We start from the raw sequence: 21,033 nt of genomic DNA, 5'->3' as shown, positions 1-21,033 counted from the left end.
GTGCTAAAAACAACCCGGGGGCTGCGGCCGAGCTGCCAGCCCTAAACCCCCGACTGATCCCAGCCCTTCCTGGGGGTTAAAAGGGGATGAATTCGGACACCTCGCACCTACCAGGCACCACCAAACCCCGTAGAGCTGAGCTGAGCTGAGCACTGCCATAAACCTAGGACAGGAGCCGTGCTTGGGGTATAAGCGCAGGAAAAGAGACTCAGGGCTCTCTCTGAGCACATTTCGATGCCAGGAGCTGCTTCCCCGGGGTGCTGGAGCTGCTCAGACCCTCTCAGAGCTGATGAAGCCATCAGGTCCCCAAAAGAAGCCATCAGGTCCCCAAAAAGCCCACCTGGCCCATGGGGGGGAAGCTCCTGGCAGCAGGCTCAGAGCTGCTCGCGCTGCGGGCAGGGCAGAGCTCAGGGCTCGCCCAGCAGCTCTGATCTGCAAAGATTTAAGAAAAATCAAAGAAATACAGGAAAATAAATCAGCCTGAGCGGCCCTATGAGCAGAACGGCACCGTTAAATCCTGCGGGGTGCGCTCAGCACCCTTGGCACGCTCACAGCACCAAGAAGTGAGAGCAAACCCAGCCCGGGCCGGTGCCCCCAGCACCTCCCGGCCCCTCCGAGCTCTGCGCGGGGCCCAGAGGCTTGCGAAGGTGGCACCGAGCTCGCTGCACTTCAGAAACGCTTCTCAAGCTTCAAGGCTTTCCTTTCCTTGCTGCTGGGAAGGAGGAGGAGAGGATGAATCGAAGGCGCCGTTGAGCGCACACAGCCGAGCTCCCACCACCCCAAGCAGCCTCCAAATGCTGCAGGACCAAGGCTGCCCCCGCTTCCCCGCGTCCTCTACTGCATCCTGGGCTCCTTTTGGGTGAAATGGATCCAAATGGATCCTTGCTGTCTGAGCCGTGGGTCCAGGTCTTCCCAAATCTCACCGTCTGCTGCTCCCGACCGCCCTCCCCACGGCTCTGCTCAGCAGCAGACTGCTGGTTTCAGCACTAACCAAGTGGTTCCCAGCACGCTTCAACTTGGAAGGAAGGAAAACAAGGGGAAATAAATCCAAATTCACCCCAAAGAGGCGTTTCGGACCCTACACAGTGACCCCCGGGCACGAGGAGCCCCCCAGCAGCCTCGAACCAGCAGGGAGCATCCCTGGGGCTGCCAAAAAGGGGCCCCGAGTTGTGACCCCTGGCCAAAGGCTTCAATTTCCACGAGCCTCTTCCCCCTGTCCCCGAGGGCTGGCAGCACCCTCGGGGTTATCCCGAGCAGCTCCGTGCTTGTTGCTGCCAACCTGGGGCTGCACAGCTTGAAAAGGAGCTTCCAGAGTCGCCAAATCCTTTTAGTTTCTCATGGGAAAGGAGGAGGAATTGGAACAAGGAGGACGGCGGAGGGCAATGCGCACCCTCAGGCTCCCCAAACTCGTTCGGTGTCCTAGCACGCAGTTTTTGCTTTAATTCAGTTTTATTATTTTTTTTTTTAAAAAAGATCTTTTCAGGAACCACACGGTGGAGCTGGTATTGCCAGGCACGGCGAGCAGCCAGGAGTTTGGGGATGTTGTTAAGATGCAGAGATGGTTCAAGCTGTGGCGTGTGCACGTGTGGCTGTCTGGGCAGCTGCCCCGCCGCTCCTCCGCAAACCCTGCGCATGATGGAGGTGTGAGCAGGAGCAAAAATTCACCCCAAACGTGCCTCCCGGTGCTGTCCTGCAACAAAGGAGGAAACCCCAAGCAGGTGGGACCCTGCTAGGTCAGTGTGCCCAGTCCTCTATTGGAAACGCCACCTCTGAGGGGTTCTTTCAGGTGTTTAATTCAGCCAGGGATGCGAGCGGGAGCAGTTGTCCGAGGCAGCGATAGCACAGCAAGGGTGTGAGACAGCAGGAATCAAAACGAAAATCATCCCGGGCCTTGAATGCTGTTTTACCTCATCCACATTCATGAAAGGTTTTAAAAGCTGAGATATTCCCCAGAGCAGCTCACCGAGTGCATTGTGAAGGGCTTTCACTCACCTGCCGTGCTCAGATGTCTCCCAGCTCGCCGGTACCAAGCTCTGGCTTTGTGCTCGCCCCAAACAGCCCCGAGTTGTAGCAGCAGCGCTCAGCAAATCCCCGACGCACACCCCGAGAAACCAGACTGCAGACAAAGGGGGCCCCGAGCTTTGTACAAAAAAGACTTTTTTATTTCACAAAATTGGGTGGCTGCGTTGCAGGAATAAAACCGGCCCTATCCAGAGGATCAGGATGAAAAAAAGTCAGCACACGTATTATTTATACAGAAACACAACAGTGTCAAGAATTCAGGTACTCTGTAGGATCAGCACTAGTACAGTAAAAAATAAGTCTCCGTCTGGATCCTTTATATTTGAAGTTGATCGCGCTAAAAACAACCTGAGGTTATTCTAAAACCGGACTACGGTCTGAACCAGAATCCCACGCTCACCCCAAAGCCCCTGCAGGGAAAGGTAAGATTTGGGAAGGAATTTCCTTGGTGGAAGGTGGAAGGCGGGCGGGCCCTGACCGTTCTCTGCTAGGCACTGTGGATTCTTAGAGCTTGACAGTGGAAAGCGTTATTCCTACGCGCTGCGAGTATCGAGGCCGCAGCCGCTTGCCCGGGGGTGCAGCCAGCCCAGAAATGCTCACCCCAAACTCAGGCACCCTCAGGACCCGAAGTCCGAAAGTTCCTGTTGATGAGTCGATGACCTGAGCGCTCCTCAAAGCAAAGCCTTGTTTTTAAGCCTGGTGACAAAGGGGGTTCTGCGGGTTTCGGGTTATTTGGGAGACCTCTCGCTGGTCTCGTTCAGATCCCTCCCAAATTTTTCCCTTGGCCACAACCCCACCGACAGCAGCCTCGAGGCGGCGGGGGAGCAGATGCTGTGTGCACGAGGGGCTCTCCTGATCCTGATCCCGATCCCGCAGCCGCTGCCCTCTGCCCACGCCGGCTGTCGCAGGAGGTAGTTCTGTGGCATTCGCACCCCAGCCATCCCAACCCAATCCCGTATGCTAGCACTTCTTTGCTACCTACTTTTTTTTTTTTTTATTTATTTTTTTAATTTTGTTCATTTTAAAAAGTAAAAAGTATATGCTCCAAAAAGAGGGACTAAAAATCGTGGTTTTTTATTCCTCAGTTGGCTACTGGACCAAACTACTCAGAGGGAAGGTTCAACTACCACCTTCAAAGGCAAAAGGAAGGTAAAAACTGGAGCAAGAAAAACTCCTACCGGTGAGTGGTTTTATTCCAATTGATTTCCTCCTGGCTTCATTCGCACTGGATCAATATTTTCTTTAATAAGTTAGCGAGGCAGCCCCAGGACTCAGCTACTGTCCTTAATGATCAGATCCCTCTAATGAACATGGCTGGCATTCCTGCACCTTCCGTGCTACAGCACGCCCTTATTTATTTTCCTTTTCAGCCCAAAAAACGCTGGTTTAGCAGCCGATCTTGATGCTTTGCTCGTTCTGCCTGGAGAACCTGAAGCACGAAGCCACAGGTGGATTGGGCACGTGCTGCATCCTAAAGCTCGGTTAATGCTTCCACCTTAAAACCTTCATTTTTTTTTTCCTATTTTTGTTTTTTATGCTTCCCAGGAGAACCCAAAGCTCAAAACACCAAGATGAAAGAAAACCAGAGTTGAGGACGCTCCGGAAGGCAAGAAGAAGCGTAAAGGGCTTCCCACCAGCAACACGGGAGCATCGCTGGCGTTTCTGATCTAAAGATTTCCCAAAGGAATGCCAAATCCTGACGGGCTGCGAGCGGAGGGGAGCAGGGGAAGGAGCTGGGGCAGGTGAACAGGAGGCAAAAGCCCCCCGGGGAACAGAAGGTAACTGAGGAGTTATTTTTGGTCACCACTATGCTGCTGTAGAAGTTCCTTCTTCCTCGACTGCTTTAGGGAGCTGCTGAGGCCGGCGGGGCTCCTGCCGGAGGTGGGGTCACCCCTTCCGCTGGTGGAGGCGGCTGCGCAGGGGGGGGATCTGCAAGGACAGCAGAGAAACGGTGAGCTGGGTGCTGAACATCTGGAGGAGCACAGCACGCACAAGTGGCTGGCTCAAACCAGCCCCAAGAACGGCCACGGCTGCGGCTTCCCCCCCTCGAAGAATCACAGGAGCCCCCAGCACGTCTCATCGCACCCCTCCTACCCCTGAGCACCCTGCGGAAGAGGGGAAAAGGGGAAAAACCTTCCCCGTTTGCACAGGGGAGGTGAGAGGCGTGCAGCTCACGGGGTGGGGAAGTTCACATCGTGCAACTTTCAGAGCTGGGGTTAGAATTTCTCATCGCCGTGCTCAAGCCTTTAGGTATGGCCCCGTGCTGTTTAAAATAGGTGGAACAATGCACCTCGCACACACACAGCCCTGCACGCCGTATGTAGGTTACAGCAGAGGAATCCACAGCTGCAGCAAGTGGAAGAGGAGAAAACGAGGGCCACAAAAGGGCAGCGTTCGTGCGCACGGAGGAGATGCTAATGGAACATGACTGACTTGTTTAGTAGGGGAGGAAAAAAAAAAAAAAAAGCGAGGTGGAGGAAAAGAGCAGGCAGGAATACAACCTGACATGAGATATTCCCAGAGGTGGAGGCTCAGAAAAATGGAAGAAAAAAAAAAAAACTAAGGAAAGCTAGAGCACCAGGAGAATAAAGAGCAAGGATCTGCACAGAAATAGCATCCGAAGGAGAAGTAATTCATGCTTCTGCTGATGAACAGCAGTGAGTCAGTACTCCTCGGCAACTCCCTTCAGCTGGAGCCCAAACGGGCAAGACTTCTCCCAGTTATTTTTGGCCAGAGGTACTAAAAGCAATGACAATCCCTGGCTGGGTGGGGACAGCAGCGAGGGAGGCCAGCAGCTTGTCCCAGGCTGCAGGTAACGGGGCTGAATTTATCGAGGAAGCCACCGCAGCAGCTTTCTTGCAGCAGCCATTCAGCTTTTCTTCTACTCCCCGGGTTTGGCCACAATCCTCACGCTCATTCAAGTAACACCCACACGGTGGCTACTGACTTGAGCTTTATTTTTTTTTTTTGGCTGGCGTAAATCGACTTCGTTTTCAGGGTATTTATACCATGGAAGGAACGTTCCCAATATACTTTTTTTTAAATTAGTACTTCCTCTTTTTCAATCCACGGCGCTAAGTTGTCAGTTTTTATATTCTGAGCTATTTAAGGATTTAGCTGGGGTTTGTTCGTGAGGCTCCGCTGTGCGTTCTCGCCGACTTAGCCGAGAGAGGCTTCTGACAAAGACTACAAAGCCTCAGCACCGTAATGAATAAAATAACGGATGTTATAAATAAAATAAAGGACAATGGAGTGCGTTTGGATGCCTAGAGGGGAGACGAGCACTTAAAGCTTCAAGCACACCTCGGGAACCAGTTTTTGGCTGCCAACACGTACAGATATTATTCCTGCAGCACACGGAGGGGTTTGCAACCACGGTGACTCTTCCAGCAGCGAGGCGAGCCACAGAAAAGCCACACCACGCCAGGCACAAATGAAATATTACCCGAGGAGATCACTTACACATGCCGTTGGGAGCTGCTAGAGGAACGCGGGGTCCGATGAGGTTCCCTGACATCGGTGACATGCCGGGTGGGGGGGGACCGCCGCCGGCCGGGTGGATGTTGGCCGCCACGCTGGGCATCATCCGGCCTGGCATGGGCTGCCCAGGCATCATCGAGCCGGGCCCTGGCATCTGACCTGCAAGAGGATGGAAGAGACAAGGCACTGAGACGTGGAGAAACGTGGATATGGGTAGAAAACAGCCCGGTTGTATGAGCAGGGAGAAAAGCTGCCTTGCACACGGGAGCAGGGAGAGCTCCTGGGCACTTGTCGTCTCTCGAAAGCATCAGCAGGAGAAGCGGGTGGAAGGTAATGGAGCTCTTTACACGAAGCCTTGCTGAAATGGCATTTAATATCCAGCCACACAAAGGCACAGGAAACAAACTGCTGGAACAAACGAGACATTGAATTAAGAGCACTTGATGAAAAAGAGCAGCCGCGGAGCCTAATGGATTAATTTAACGGGAGAAATTAAATCATTTAATTAGAAATTATACTGTATAAGTATTTCCACTGTTAAAAAAAAAAAAAACTACTCTGATGTGTTGGAGGTTCCAATAAATCTCCTTTGCTTATCAGCTCTGTGAGAGACCTTCATGTTTCAGCAGTGTAAAAGAATTGTTAGGACCGCGCAGCTTTGGACACCAAAACTTGCTGATTGCTGCTTTAAAGCCTCATTTGAAGAGATTATTTTGTGTAATCCAATTATATTTTTACATATATATGTAGTTAGTGAAGCAGCTATTAGGCAGGGGTTGTAAAGGCTTACTCCGGAGGAGCACACTTCACCCCAAAACCTGAAATATTTCACCATTTATGTGAAACAAAGCCCGATGACAACCCTCCAAGGGGGAAGGCTCTGAGAACAGGACAGAAAAGCATCACAGCAGAGAGGCAGGCTGTCCTTGCACAAAGGCAAGGCAGGACCAGGGGATAAGGATCCAACACACCACAGCTCGCTGGCTTCATACAGCCCCGATGCCAAAATCACCCAAAATTCAGAGAGACTTGGAAGCACCAGACCACAAAACAACGCGGGAACTCACGGTCACACAACAAGATGTCCAAGCTGATGCTGCTCCATCGCAGGAGCAAGACCAGCACGCTTGCAAGCAGCAGATGTGAAGCTCTCTGGGATGTGAAGCTCTCTGGAAACACCCAATTTCTCAAACACAAAATTCACAGAAGACAAGATCTGTGTGTTTATCCCCAAACACTGTCACTGGCGAGTGGCCTGCAGCGCACACCGTGGCATTTCCATCACTTCTTATTAAAGAGCAGCAGCCAACCACAAAACCTGCCCACGTTTGAGCCTTTAATCTCTCATTTTATTCCTTTATTTTGTTCCTGCTGGGGACGAAGATTTCCTGCTCTGGTGATGGTGAGTAGGTGACTCGAATCCTTACTCCTCCGGTCACCAGACCGAACAGGAGAGGAAACTCGGGGCATTTCCTAACGTTACGCTGCACAACTTTATCCTCAGCCTCTCCATGCAGAAAGATGCAGCCCTTGATGGTCTTCGGTGGCCCTCGGCTGGCTCCAGTTTATCCGTATCTTTCTTATACTGGTGGGCCCAGTGCCCCAGATGCGTGGTCTAACAACATGCATGGTCCAAATCCTCCCAGGCTCAGGCTTTGCGTTTGTCCTCGCTGCATTTCACAAGGCTCCTGCTTGTCTCAGTCCTCCTGCATGGCACCCAGCCCTCAAGCACATCGACACGCAGCGCTCGGATAAGATTTAAGCAGACTTGGCATGAATTTACTGCCACGGGCATCGACGCATCTGCTTTGGTCCAGCTCACTCGGGGTTGGGGAGTGGGCAGAAAGGGCACGGCAGGACACGGCAGGCATCACGAGATCAGTGTCACTGAAAGCAACAACCCAGCACAGCTTGGCACTTAAAGATGTGGTTATCCAGTCGTGCAGGAGTGGGGCAGGAGCTCCAGGATCGGTGCTGCTGGGTTTACACCCACAGATCCTACACCACCCTCCTGCAGAGCTGGAGGGATCCCCACAAGGCTGTTGTGTCTCGGTTCTGTATCAGGGCAGAGCTCAGAAACCTCAGCCCGTGGTTATCCTCCAGCATCCAGGAATCAGCACAGCTGGGAGACGAGGAGCAGGCAGCTCTGCACCAACCTGCAAGGCTGTCGATGTGCAGAAACCGATTCGGTGGCTTCTACGAGCTCGGTGGCAGCAGGTCAGCTCTCAAGTGTTGCACGAGGGCAGCTCCTGATCTGCACGAGACAGACGCGGGCGCTTCTGCCATGCCTGGCGTTACGTGAGGACCTGTGGCACTGCAGTCACAGCATACGAGAGGACAGCTTGAATTTCAGTCGCTGAAAATTCTGTTAAAACGCTTAAAACAACACCAAGAGCCTGCAGCAACAGCCACCTCCATCTACCCAGAAGAAAACGAGATTTGTTTGGCCACTTTGCTGACTGATACCAAGCAAGCCTCTTCTCTTCACTTATGAAATGTGTCCTGGCTGTTGCCAACTCAAAGGAATTACTTTCCAGGAAAGATTTATACCCTACCAGATCCGAGGCAGCAGCACAAGCCTCTGCGCTGACCCAGTACACACACAAACCAAGCCACAAACTCCTCATAAAAAGCCAAATTTGCCAGAGAAGGGAGAAACTGGCCTGCCAAGCTTAAATACTGGCACGATGCGTCCAGATCTGGGTTAGCTCACCCCAGCAGGATCAGCACTGCTTCTTGCCACGTCCCCATCCTCCCTCACCTTGACTCAAACGTTGTGCTCTGGAAGGAGACAAGACAAGGACAGCCGCGCTCGGTGCGCCACGACGACGTTGTTATGCTGCGAAGAACTCTAGCTTGAGCACATCTTTATTTTTTAATGAACTCTTGTGTTTTCAGCTGCAAAAAAAATAATGAAGGGGAACAACTGCATCTGCAAACATCCAGAAGCAAAGGGAGGCTACCGAGCAGGCACCGGGCAGCTGAAACCACGGTGGCAGGTCTGAACCTGTGCCAAAATGAGAAAAGGGAGACAGAACAGCCCGGGGATGCAGAGGGCTTTGCAGCAAAAGGACAAGACACTCACAGGTATCAGGGAAGTTATTCACTGGCAAAACAAAGGCTGATGGGGGAGAAAAGTGGAAAAAAATCAGCACATCCCAGTGGTGTTTCAGACCAGGAAAAACCAGGAACTGAGAAATCCCGTCTGGGAGCTGCCCTTTGACACAAGCCTGAAACTCCCCAAGCACAATTTGGCTTTCCTCCTTCGAGCACTGCATGCCTGCAAGACTCTCCCCCATGCAAATAAAATGATCAGTACGGGAAAGCCTCGTCTGAAACACCCGAAGCTGGATCAGGCTTACTGCATACCCAGGGATGCTTCACACGAGGTCGTAAGCACCAATTAAATCAACTTAAAAATTGGTTTCTTTGTAAATTCGAATCGCATCCTTACTCCACATTTTCTAACAACACTCGCTGGCAAGTTCCAGCTATCTGAACCGAGGTATCTGTCAGTATTTTTCTCTCTTGGAGGTTTAAAATTAAGTGGCACCGCGGTTTTTTCCCCATAAGCTGGAGAAGAGTGTGTGTGAGTACAGGGCTGGCCGGCCATTCGTCGCCTTTCTGATGGGATAAGCAACGATTTTGTCTTAAAATGAGCTTAAGGTACTTGCAGAGGAACAATCTGATCACATCGAGAACTCCAAAATGCTGAATTTGAGCAGTAATCAAGCGATACCCAACCAAACTGGGATTAACAGAGGGGAAATTACTACCACCACCATGGCAAAACCGAAGTGCCATCCCTACAGAGATCATACGCTGTTTTATTTCACAAGAGATAGCGCTTCGAGACAGCAGCTCAAGCATAAAACGTGGAAGTGTGACCTACATAAGGGGGAGAGCTTAAAAAACAGCAGACGCAGGGAGAGATAAAGCCAAAAGGTTCAATAAAATGAGATTTAGCGGACTAAAAAAAAAATAAAAAATCCTTTACACGTTAGAGATCGGAGACATTTCCTAATGCCTGCTCCGAAGCGCTCCACTATCACCAGATTCACGTTAGAGGGAAGCTCACGAGGAGCAGTTTTTGCAGCATCTCCAAGGTATTTATCTCAATTAAATAAGCCTCTACCTCTATTAAATCAGCTGCCCGAGGGGCACTACAGTGGCAAACCCCGAGGATTTTTGTAGCAGTCAGGGTGCGATGCACAGAGCCCGAGCCGATGCCGGTCCTCCTGCACACCCCTGCTATTTACCACGCAAAGCAGCGCTACGTGAGGGCATTTCCCCCTTTCCGTGGCCAGGATTTCAGAGAAAGCATTTTGAAATCCTGGCACAATAACTCATTTCGCATCGAGTCTCGGGGGAGAGGCTGAATTTCCACTTGGCTTGCACGCGGCGTTTCTGGCGCTTCCCTCCAGCACGGTGCGCTCAGATGGATTCGATGCCAGGCAGAGGCATCGTGTGGGTTGTGTGGGCACCTCCGAAAACCTGGGCACACCACAGCAGGCTTTGGGGCCAGCCAAAAACTCACCACTCCGCTCTGCTCGTCTGGCAAACCCAACGTGAGATCCTTTGTCGAGAGGCCGCTTCGTGTGTTACAGCAGCAAGGACAAGCCTCACACACAGCAGCGCTGGGAACCTTCAAATATTCAGGTTTTTAATAAAAACTCAATAATACCTCCTCGCAAGGAGCTGCTCAAACTCACCGGGGAAGCTCTGCAGATGTTCAGCACAGTGCAAGTCAGCAAAATGTCACCTGGCATCCCCAAGGGGAATCGTGGTCCCCTGGTCAGCTCGTTTCCTACTTGCACACCCAGGTTTTTGCAGGTGATGTGACACAAGCCCTAAAGAAAGGCTTTAAACCTGCCTGCCCTCATGACCAGCAGGGCAAAACCATGTACAAAGTGCCCACAAACAGCCCCACAAACAGCCTTCAGCATGAAAGCAGAGCAAAGAAATCGAGGTAAAAGTCCCCTGCCAGCAAGCTCGTGATATGCAAAAAAAGGAAGCACCGACAGTCCTTGGAAAATATTTACCAGAAGGAAGCGAACCCTAAAATCCTGATCTGGACAAAAAAAATCGTGTGATTGTAGCCAGCTCAGCAGGAAATTAAAGAGCAACCAGTAGCTCAATTTGGATTTTTATTTTTAAGTATTTCGACAAAAAAAATGTGGAAAATATTGGGGAAAAATGCTATGAAGTTGCTCATCAAGTCATGGTGGAAGGTGCATCCTTACCTCTTTATTCTATTTCTGCTTTGGGTTGGAAATGATTTAGTAGCTGAAAATCCACTCTGAAGGGAGGAGTTAACGAATCCCAGCTATTAGTACACACCTCCTCCTTCCTCCAAGAGCTGCAGGTTTCTCACAGCACACACAGGCATCACTTGGGCAAGGCACTTCTCAGTATTTAATGGAAAACCCGAACACTGAGCAACCTAAAACGTGCTTCAGATGATGCAACCAGCTGCAAGGCCAGGAGCACAGGAAAAAAATTGGAGTTTTATTTTATATTCTAATTACGAGGTGTATTTTTTCAGTGAGAAACTGGAATCCAACGTTATTTTTCTTTATTTTAAATGCCTTCCAGGGACAGGAGAGAAGAAAATAAGCTCAGTCAAAATGAAGTTAAGAGTTGTGGTAAAGTCAAAAACGTAGGAAATGGGTTAAGAATGTAGGAAATGGGTTAACAACTTGTCTGAAAACAGTGACCAGCACCACCGAGCTGACCAGGACCTGGTCACATCCCGGCGCCGAAGCACAAACTCAAGGCAGCCCAGCTCAAAAGCCAGGCTGGAGCAGCAGGCACCAAGCTCAGCTGAACGTCACGGCAGACCCAGCAGAGTCCTACTTCCAATTTTTAACTCCAAGCTGTGTCTTTTCAGCCATCAAGCCGTGCTGACTAGCAAAGAGAGGGCCCAGCCTGCCGCTGAATCCAGAGGAGCTGCAAGCAGCGATTTCTTTCTTCCATTTCTAAACGCCTTTCAGACCTTTTCATCACTTTGTTTCCTTGCCATCTCTTCAGCTTACGTCAATCACTTTAAAGACACTGGACTCAGCTTTTTCTTCACGGTCTGCTGACCCAACACTTACACTTTTTGCCACCGTTAAGGTCAGAAACCTGGCTGGGAACACTGATGAGAACCAAGTCACGCATCCCTCCTTGAAGTGTCCACTTTCAGGGAAGCAGGTTATTAATGGACAGAGACAGAATTTGGGTACAAAACTGATTGTTTTTCTTGCAAAAAGGATTTCGAGCTCAGCACTGGCATGCAGCACACTGACAGCTCCGAAGCCCGAGGTTCACCAATTCAGCTAAGACTGACAAAAAACAGCTCTCAGATTTCTTCTACATGTGTGTCTCGGCCCTCTCTAGCTGGGACTACGTCTGCTAGGTGAGGTCAATCTATGTAAAAACCCTCCAGAATTTCAGATCTCCACCATGACACCAGGAGGTACGCACTGAGGGAAATTCAGGCACAGACGTCCAGCCAGGAAGGTCAAGTTCCCCAGTTTGTTCCAAAGGACCCCAAATTAGCAGCTGAGGAGCAAAATTTGTTCCTGATCTATGCATGAAAAAGTGTATCGTGAAATTATCTTACTGCTAAGATGCCCTAAAAAATGAAGTTAAGGAAAATACATACATTACAATAGGAATTCTGTAGTTATTTAACACAGATTCAACAGGACCAAAATGATGCAATAGGCGATTTTTCTTTTTTTTAAATGTATACAATACGTGGTGTGTGCACACGCGAAATGCAATCGCTGAGTGCCTCAGGGTTCCAGCAGGATTTCTGGAGATGGCAGCTTCGTGTCTGTCACACGCACCGCCTGCGCACAGACCCTACTGATTTGTGAGAGAAACCAAAGGCACACAGCAGGCAGCTTAAGCTACCTAAACAGAAAGTCAGGTCAAGCTGTGAGTTACCTTCTCCGAGGGCTGAAGCATCCCTGTTGCCACAAATACAGCCTGGAGTGGCTCAGCATGTTAAGTCCTGAATTTGCTCGAGGAACAGCGAGCTCTTCTCTTTCCTCTCCTTGCCCTTGAGATGTGCAAAGCTCTGCTGCCTTCAGCCAGCTCATGTTGAAGCTGAAGAGCTCTGGTACTACGTTGTGGACTTCCCCAGCATCTCTAACAGAACTAGAAATTTTATTTCTGCCACTGAAGAGCCCGAGGAAAATGGACTACGTTGCTTTTTAGGCAGGATCAGTCTGAGACATCTCAGTACAGAGGAAAGGATTTTGCTTTCAGATTCTCCCAGTCTCCTAAAAGGCATCTGCATTCTCACCTTCATAAAGATACCGAGCCCATGAACTCAGGGCTCAGTGAAAGGCAAATCCACCTCCTCCTGTGCCTGCACGCCGACAGACGGCACCAGATGCTTCCCTCTCAGGGAGCCCGCAGTGCTGCTCCTTGTCCAGCAGCTTGCCACCCTCTAACAGGAGGGGGGGAGTCGATCTATTGACTAACTTTAATCAAATCTGAAAAAGAGATGTGCTGACTAATTAACACCGTACCACACTCCGCATAGTACTCGCTGGAAGGGATCACTGGAGATACAGAGGGCCTGGATGATTATGATGGGGCTGAAGTAATAAGGCATTATGTGAAGCAGGGATGCAAATATATCAGAAATCAGGCTTTATTAGTCCCCCAGTGAATACAACAACGCATTTAATCTTGTTACATTTTCAGCCTCGATAGCACCTTGTAAATAGGAGCGGGTCTAACGATATGCAGCGTGATTCCCCCTCCCTTTGCACTGTTTTCAATTTGCCGTTTTTCCATTTCACAGAACGTTTCTTCATTCCACTAAATGAACAAACTGAATTGCCAATACAGCGTACAATAGACAAATCAAACCACAGCATTATTTGAATCTAAAAATTATAGCATATTTTATCACGTCCCCGTTCTACAATTCCAGAATTAACTTTTTGTCCACAAGTGCTCAATGAACTCGCTGACCCTGACCTCTTGAGAAAAGACGGCTTAAGCATCTAGATCACAGGATGACTCTTATCTTCCCCTCCGATGGGCACTGCTCTGCAGCTGTTGGCTGAATTGTGTTTTTGTTACTGCCGAGATTCACACAATTGGATTTGATGCCTCACATTTCATGGTCATCTGCAAACCCTGCTAGTTTACTAAGCACTTTTGCTCTTTTTCAGACCATACAATCAACAGAGGGCTTTTCCAAACTGCCCTTACCTCAGGCTTTTATTAAGGCAAAAACTCAATCTATTTTGCACTTTTGGTTACCATGTCTTATTCTTGATTGTGACACTCTAAACTTTCCAGATTCTTCAGCTACACAAGATCTTCTGAAAGATTTTTAGCTAACAACCAATCAGGCTTTAGAATTCAATTTTAGAATGGCTTTAGGTCAAGCATTTGACAACTGACAAAAGCTCTTCTTTGCTGCAATCCAGTCTACCAGGTTCATACATTCCAGTTTAAATGATCATTTCAACGATATGCAAGTATAGCAAAGCCTTCAATTCTAATTCCCACAAACATCTTCACAGCACAAGTGCAAAGTCCCAATCCCTTTCAACATTAAAATTGTTTTAAGGCAAAACCACAAATACTCTTAGCAACTCTGCCCCTTAACAGCAGGGCTATTAATTTTGCCAAAAAACAAGTAGTAGTTCTGAGTAAATGGCAGAAATATTTTTTACTCTCAGCGGATGTTCCTCCTTCTGTTAGACATGGTCACTTGGCCACCTAATTTCTCCATCCCTTGGTATTAGGAACATCTCCATCCTTGAACACATCTAAACCTCAACAGGACAAGTCCCTCAGCTGTTGGATCCAGCCAGGCTTACCCAGAGCAGCAGGCTGGGCTTTCAAGCAATTTTCCTGACCAACACAGCTCTGTGATTCTCATCTCTCATCAAGCATAACTGAAGGGCAGAAGGCAGCAAGCAAAGCCCTAAGTAGGGGGGTAGGAGCATATGAGAATCAGGTCTCCTGCCAAATAAAGCTGCCTAAGGAGCTTTCTGCCTCTGTTTCTCATTCTTGGCCTTTCCCTTAAGTTTTTTACCCGATTAGATGTGTCATGAACTGGAGAATCTGAGGGAATGATTGCTGTTGAAGGAGCAGAGATCACTTGGCATAAAAAAGTCTAAAGAAATACAAACGAGCTCAAAAGCATTTGAAAATGATAGTTGGTGGCAGCTCACAAGCTTTTTAAAAAAAAAGAAAAAGGAAACAAACACCTTAGAGGCTTGGAGTGAGCACCGAACTCCAAGCACAGAGCCCTCAGCCTCGCCAAGCAACCTGCTCCAGTGCTTGGGGATCATCACGGAAAAGGGTTTTGTTGTGTTGACATGGAATTTCACATTTTAATTTGTGCCCATCCCTGCTTGCCTGTCACTGACTGCAGCTGAGAAGAGCCTGGTGCCCTCCTCCTCATTCCCTCCCATCAGGTATTTATATACACTGCTAAGGTATCCGTCCCTTCCAGTCCCCCCAGATTCTCCCCACACATCTAATACTGGGACATAAACTCTAAAATGAAGCTGCACTACAGGCAAAGCGAGATTATCCTGAGCTGGAAGGGACCCACAAGGATCATCGAGCTAAAGCTGCTTCCATTTTACAAGAAACACCAATATAAAATACCACCTAACAGAACATCCACAAAACCTTGTACAATTTCATCCGGCAATACCTTTTCCTCTTATTTTAATCTACTCTTGAGTGGTTACGACTAACCTCGGGGGATTTCTCCTTCCAGTTCTTACCTGGCTGTGGTGGGTGGGGTGGTGGCATCTGGTGGTGCATCATTGGGTACGGCGGGGGCTGCTGATGGGGCAGGAGGCCTGGATGTGCTGGTGCCCCGAGCGGGTTCATTCCAGGCCCACCGGAGTGCTGGTGAGGTTGCTGTGGGTTTTGACTGTGCTGCTGCTCCATTTGCTGACGAGCCCTTAATTCAGCGTATTTCAGCTGTTCCATGTGAAAATTCTGGCGTTCTGTCAGCAACTGCTGTCTCTGCTGCTCTAACTACGTCAAAAACGGGGAAAAAAAATGCAAAGAGAAGAACATGGTTAAGAACTACATATTTAAGCCATTTCAATAGGATTGGCATTTGATTAGCAAAAAATTTGTTAGCAGTTTTTGGTAATGGGTACAGGCCAGCTTCCAGCCGGAACCAATGAAGTCACCTTGTTTTGTCCTAAAGTAATAAAATTAACACATTACTCGATAATAACCGTATGGAACACTCAGCCTCAATGCAGTTCTAGCAGTAACTGGATGTTTTTCTCTCAATCTTCTGCGTGTTGGAATGAGGAGAAATAAACCAAAGATATTCCAGGGAAGGACCAAAGATGCAGGCAGGAGCATTGCTCAGTGACTACAGGCAGGACCCTGATCTGTACCTTCATTGTAAGTGTAGGACCTGTGCACCCTGACATCCAAACACCCATGATTTGCATTACAGATGAGTATTATTTAAAGAAAAGCCTCATGTAACTTAGGCCAATTAATGTAAAAAGATTGCTTGCAAATTATACAGCCTCATAGTTAATGTCCAAATGAAAAGATAAAGAAGTTTCAGAAAATATTTCTCAATATTTCTCAAGCGTTTGTGCAGCTAGTTTACAAATTTTGAATGAGTGTTTAAGATTTACTCCATTATTTATCTGAAAAGCAGGTTGCCAAGGAGACTTCCACCTCGTGGAAGTTCTCCAGAAATCCCGAAGCTCCACCGATGCTTTGTGTTAGCAGTTTGACTGCTGACAAAACAGGGATGAAAATGAAATTCCACTACAGAGCACACATTCACCAGCAGAACCAGATGGGGACAGAGCTGATGAATAATACATGCTCCTTGTTGGGGGCTGTTTTTCGGCATGTAGGGACCACAATGTGATTATTCATGCTGCCGTGATTCCTTTGTCCTTGACCAATCTGATCCATTAGTGGGAGGAACTCGATAAAAAGAGGAGACACATACACCAATGGTGTAATTGTGCATGTATGGAAACAGATTCGGTAGGTGACAGGCGGTTCAGAAGAGAATTACTGCAAATGACCCGAAACAAAGGCTTAAGCAAGAAGAACTGCTACACCATACTTTTTATATTCTTTTACGCTCCTGCTTTGCTCTCTTCATGGCACCCTATCCTGCTACACCTCATCTAAGAGGTCAGAGCAGTCAAAAAATGCTTTTTAAAGCATCACCAAACAGCATCCAGTATCTGAAAAAACACCTTGTACTTAAGGGAACTTTTCACTAATTTTCTTTTACACATTCCCTCCCTTCAGGATGAGAAAGGCACGTAAACAGAAGTTATGGCACAAAAGGTGGTCTTAAAACTGGTGCAGAGCCCAAAATACCCTGGTTCTGCATCAGGTTCTTGCATGTCGCTACCAGTTCCAAAGCAGGTTTACAGATTTCTGCTGTACAGATCAGAATTAAGATGGTGGTAAAAGCGTATTTTTTGGGGGCAGATTACCAGTAATCTGCATTCTCCAAACTCCATAAAATCTGCAGGTTAGTGTCAGGCAAGAGTGAAGCTTGGCTATCTCAGCGAAGATGAGCGTGCTTTAGTCTGCTGCACAACCCCTACAGCTCATTTCATTAAATCCACCACGTGCTCTAGGTACACATTCATGAATACTACACTCCTGATGATTTTCAGTTTTTTTAGCAACGTATTTTTGTAGTGATTCCCATTGGAAGGGCCTCTTACAAGTGCTTTATATGTACACTTATGCAAGTTGTCATCATACTACGAATTCCATCTTCAGAAAATAACAGGAACAGTAAAGAAAAGCATTCACATGTGATTATAAATTCTGGGTCAACAAGGCTCCTACCAACAGGATCCTTGGTACACAATCAGAATTAGTACTGAAATAACCTCAGCTTGAACACCAAGTACATTTGTTTTGCCTAAAACCTAACAGTCTTCATTTTGTAGCACAGAGTTCTTTCAACACTTGGAATCACCTCACCTTTACTGTAATGAAGGCACCTTGACTATAATGCAACAAATAAGGACACATGCATAGCGTGCAACAGCACTAAAGAAATTTTTGCTTTAATTATTCCACCAAACATCCATAGTGACAGGTGAAAAGTCCAAATTTAACTACTAGACAGCCAAGGAAAAAAAACTTGTATGCACTTTTTGAAAAGGAAAATGTCATATGCCTCAAAGTGGAAAAAACCCTGTCAGTAATAGAATATATCCCCCGAAGAAAGAAACCTACAGAGAACCTTTTCAGAATAGTTAGGTCCATTTCTTGCACTGCCAATCAGTGTCAGAGGCAGACACCACACCAAAATGGCTGAGGATGCTGAGCAATCTAGAAATTCTTGCTGACATTCTGCTACAACAAAAGACCACAGTTCGTCAAATTCTATCAATGTGATTAATGCCAAAGTGAGGATGTAAATTCCATTAAATTCACATGGTAGGGCAAACATGAAAACCCCTAGAACTATGAGTCGATATCTTCAACACACCTGGAGTAATCGCCTATTGACAAAAATGAGCAGGCTAAACAACAGAAAAATGCAAAAATTGACTGCTCTCTGATAAAAATAAGTTTTTGGGTCATGTTTACAGTAGCCAGAGAAAAATTGCTTCTCTGAAAGCCCCACTGATGGAAAAACACTCGGTAATTGATGTGTAATCCAGTCACTGGTAGGCCGAGACAGCATCTCTCATATTACATGCTGATTTTTGGGATGCACAAGTCCTCAGTGAGATGTACTAACAGTGTTAGTACACAACACAGTGTTAGTAACAACACAAACCCTGCCTGAGATGCCCCACACGTGCTCTCTCGGGGTCACTACTTTCTGCAGCTGGCTAGACCTCAGTCACAATCTGTACCCTGGCTACTGTCTCATCAGACTGAAGTCAAACGAACAATTTCTCTGCTTTACTTGCCCAGCTCCTCCTCCTCTGTATCCTCCATATCGATCATGCTTCATTGTCAGGTTTGATAATCGAGCTTTGTTCTCCTTTGATAACTTTCTGTTCCCTGTGAGCAATCACCCTTTCTCATCTCTTGACATTACAGTTTCCTTCCTTCTCTTGCACCTGCTGTTATCTCTACAGCTCAGGCAAATCCCTCATCTCAAAATGAGAAGCTGTTACTCCTGAGCATGTATCCTTCTGCCACTGCATCTCACTTCGAGGATTTTTTTTTCCAAGAGCTACTGAGAATGACCTCCAAAAAAACAAGCTACCTGCTTAAAACCACATCTCCCATCTGAACTGGGTCAGGAATAGAAGGCAGACACTGCTGGTTTCTCTTCCTCTAGGGAAGCAAGGTTTCCATCCATTTCAGTCTCTTTTAGAGGGAAAAGCCATTCTGCTGTCAGTTATCATTCACATCACAAGGCCTACGCACAGGCCCAGGTCTGAGTCCACACTCGTGCTTCCATGACAGGAAAAAGGATCGGGAAGCAAATCTGGGATACTGCCAGTTTGCTGCTTATGATAAAAGGGAGATTCTGGACAGAGAAGGAGGGCTCAGACACAACAGAATGGGGTAATTACGAATTTGAGCTGGGGTAGAAAGAAATGACTAAAGGTCAGAAACAGCTGAAACTGCTGATGGCACGAAGTCTTTGGAGTGACTGATAACAATCCAGAATTTCAGATTAGTGTCCCCACTACTTACTGCCTCTTTCTCTCTGTCCATAATGGTTTCCAGCTCCTCAAAATGGCGAAGTTTTATCTCCAGCTTCTTCATCTGTGTTTCCACCAGAAGGGCAACCAGGGACTTGATCTTTCTTTCTTCCACTGCTGCTAGATGCTGAGAAGAAAACACAGGATTTTGCATTACGTGCATTTCACAAAATAGAGCACTTTTAAGGAAACAAATTACCAACTACCTCCGCACCTAGCTTTAGCCATTCTGTTCCACTTCTGGACAGAAAGCAGGGTATTAGATTATCAACTTTATGCTCAGAACCAAAAGCCCTTGGAAGATTACTGAGCTTTTACATAAATAAACAAATGGTATCGTGGATGCTCAGCACTCGAAAGCAAACCAGCTTTGCCCAAAAGCCTTCTGAATGTGCAACGCAGCATGTTCAGGGGAAATGCAAACAAAGAAGCAAAGGTTGGGTCATACTCAGTAAGCTGCAGGTCATCCAAGCACTCACCAAAACCCATACAGGAGGTTTTTACCAGGAAAAACCTACACAAACACTGAGATGACTTGCACGCCTCTGCCATTACATTCTTTTTTGCTCAGTTAAATTAGAAGCTATGTATCTAGCAAAGTACATTCCCATTACATTCACCACCATACTGCTAAATCAGAAGCTTTCTTACTGCAGCAGTTCCACCTCAGGCTAGGGCAGACACTGCAGAGAAACCTCTATGAATCTATGAAAAGAAACTGGAAAAAAAAAAAAACACACCCTCTGGTTTCCTTCAATAACCAGGTTGCAAAGCTGTATATAAACAGTGTGAAACAGAGCTGCAGAAAAATGCAAACAGGTTCCTCGCGAGGATTTAGCTTTAACACATACACAGGCAGATACGTACATGACTTAAGAGATAGAGAACATATATAGGATAGGTAGATAGAAAGACGACCTGTGAAAGCATTTCACATTTGCCAAGTGTGAAAGGCATGCTAATGATGCCTTCTACCAGCTTTTGCTGCAAGCCCACTGTTCAAACTGAAAATACACTCAAAATAAAACGTTTTTCATGGGCACACGCTGCTGGGCAGTTTCTGTAGCAGCAGTCCCAGGATGTTTCCTGAGCAGGGCGCTGAGGCAGAGCCAGCCTGACCCATCCGAGGGCTGGGGGACAGGGGGCTGCCTTTTGAGAAGGGCAAGGTGAGGGCAGAAGGGAATAAGGAAGAAAAATGCTTCATCTCAACCAGCCCAACCTGCAAGCAGGGAGTCACATTAAGCAGGCTGTGTCCCAAATCTTTGCTTGGAACTGGAAGAAATACCGAGGAGGAAAGCAGCATTAGAAAAGTGGTAATCCTGACCAGAAGCAGAATTTCTCAGATCTCTGATGTTGTTTCCACCATTAATGTTTTACTGGAAATGAACGCTGTTGAATGACAACACACCAACAATAAAGCAAGTCTTTGGGAAGTCCTTTTCAGTAAGGTCCAGTTTTAGGGAACCAGAACAATCCCAAGTTCAACTGCTGGCATGCTGGTGCGAAATTCAGGCAGGATCTTCACTGAAGTGTTGACCAAACTTGATGGTGCACACCTGAAATAAACTAATTGTATTGCTGACAGAACTAGAACATACAACATCAATTAATATGGCTTAATAAAACAGGCTGCTCTGTACAAAAGGCAGTGACAAAAGCACCTTTGTTGGTGCACAAAGCCTCTGACAGTCATTTTGCCTTGCCTGATGTGTGTGATTTTAATAATGAAACCAAATTAACAAGATCAGCGAGACACATGATTAGGTAAAAGATGTCTCAAAATACACGTTAGAAAGGAAATCCTCGCAGAATTTGTTTCTGAAGAGATGTGAAGAAAACACTCCTTAGCCTGACATTACTCAGG

At 47.5% G+C, this 21,033-nt stretch overlaps 1 protein-coding gene across 2 annotated transcripts in view; it reads right to left on the bottom strand.

Annotated features, from left to right (window-relative positions):
* Positions 1 to 3,544: 3,544 nt before the first annotated feature.
* SMARCC1 (SWI/SNF related BAF chromatin remodeling complex subunit C1) overlaps positions 3,545 to 21,033 on the bottom strand; it is a 78,191-nt gene continuing 60,702 nt past the window's right edge. For both annotated transcript variants that reach the window (XM_068673148.1, XM_068673149.1), the window contains 4 exons: positions 19,162 to 19,296; positions 15,261 to 15,519; positions 5,485 to 5,661; positions 3,545 to 3,951 (listed from right to left, as the gene is read on the bottom strand). In XM_068673148.1, the coding sequence (XP_068529249.1) occupies positions 3,866 to 3,951; positions 5,485 to 5,661; positions 15,261 to 15,519; positions 19,162 to 19,296 (657 nt within the window). In that variant the 3' untranslated portion in view covers positions 3,545 to 3,865. The remainder of the gene's footprint in view (positions 3,952 to 5,484; positions 5,662 to 15,260; positions 15,520 to 19,161; positions 19,297 to 21,033) is intronic.

The sequence above is a fragment of the Anas acuta genome, chromosome 2 (assembly GCF_963932015.1).
Source record: "Anas acuta chromosome 2, bAnaAcu1.1, whole genome shotgun sequence".
NCBI lineage: Eukaryota > Metazoa > Chordata > Aves > Anseriformes > Anatidae > Anas > Anas acuta.
The sequence above is the reverse complement of the archived record's forward strand: the minus strand, read 5'-3'. Positions and strand labels throughout refer to the sequence as shown.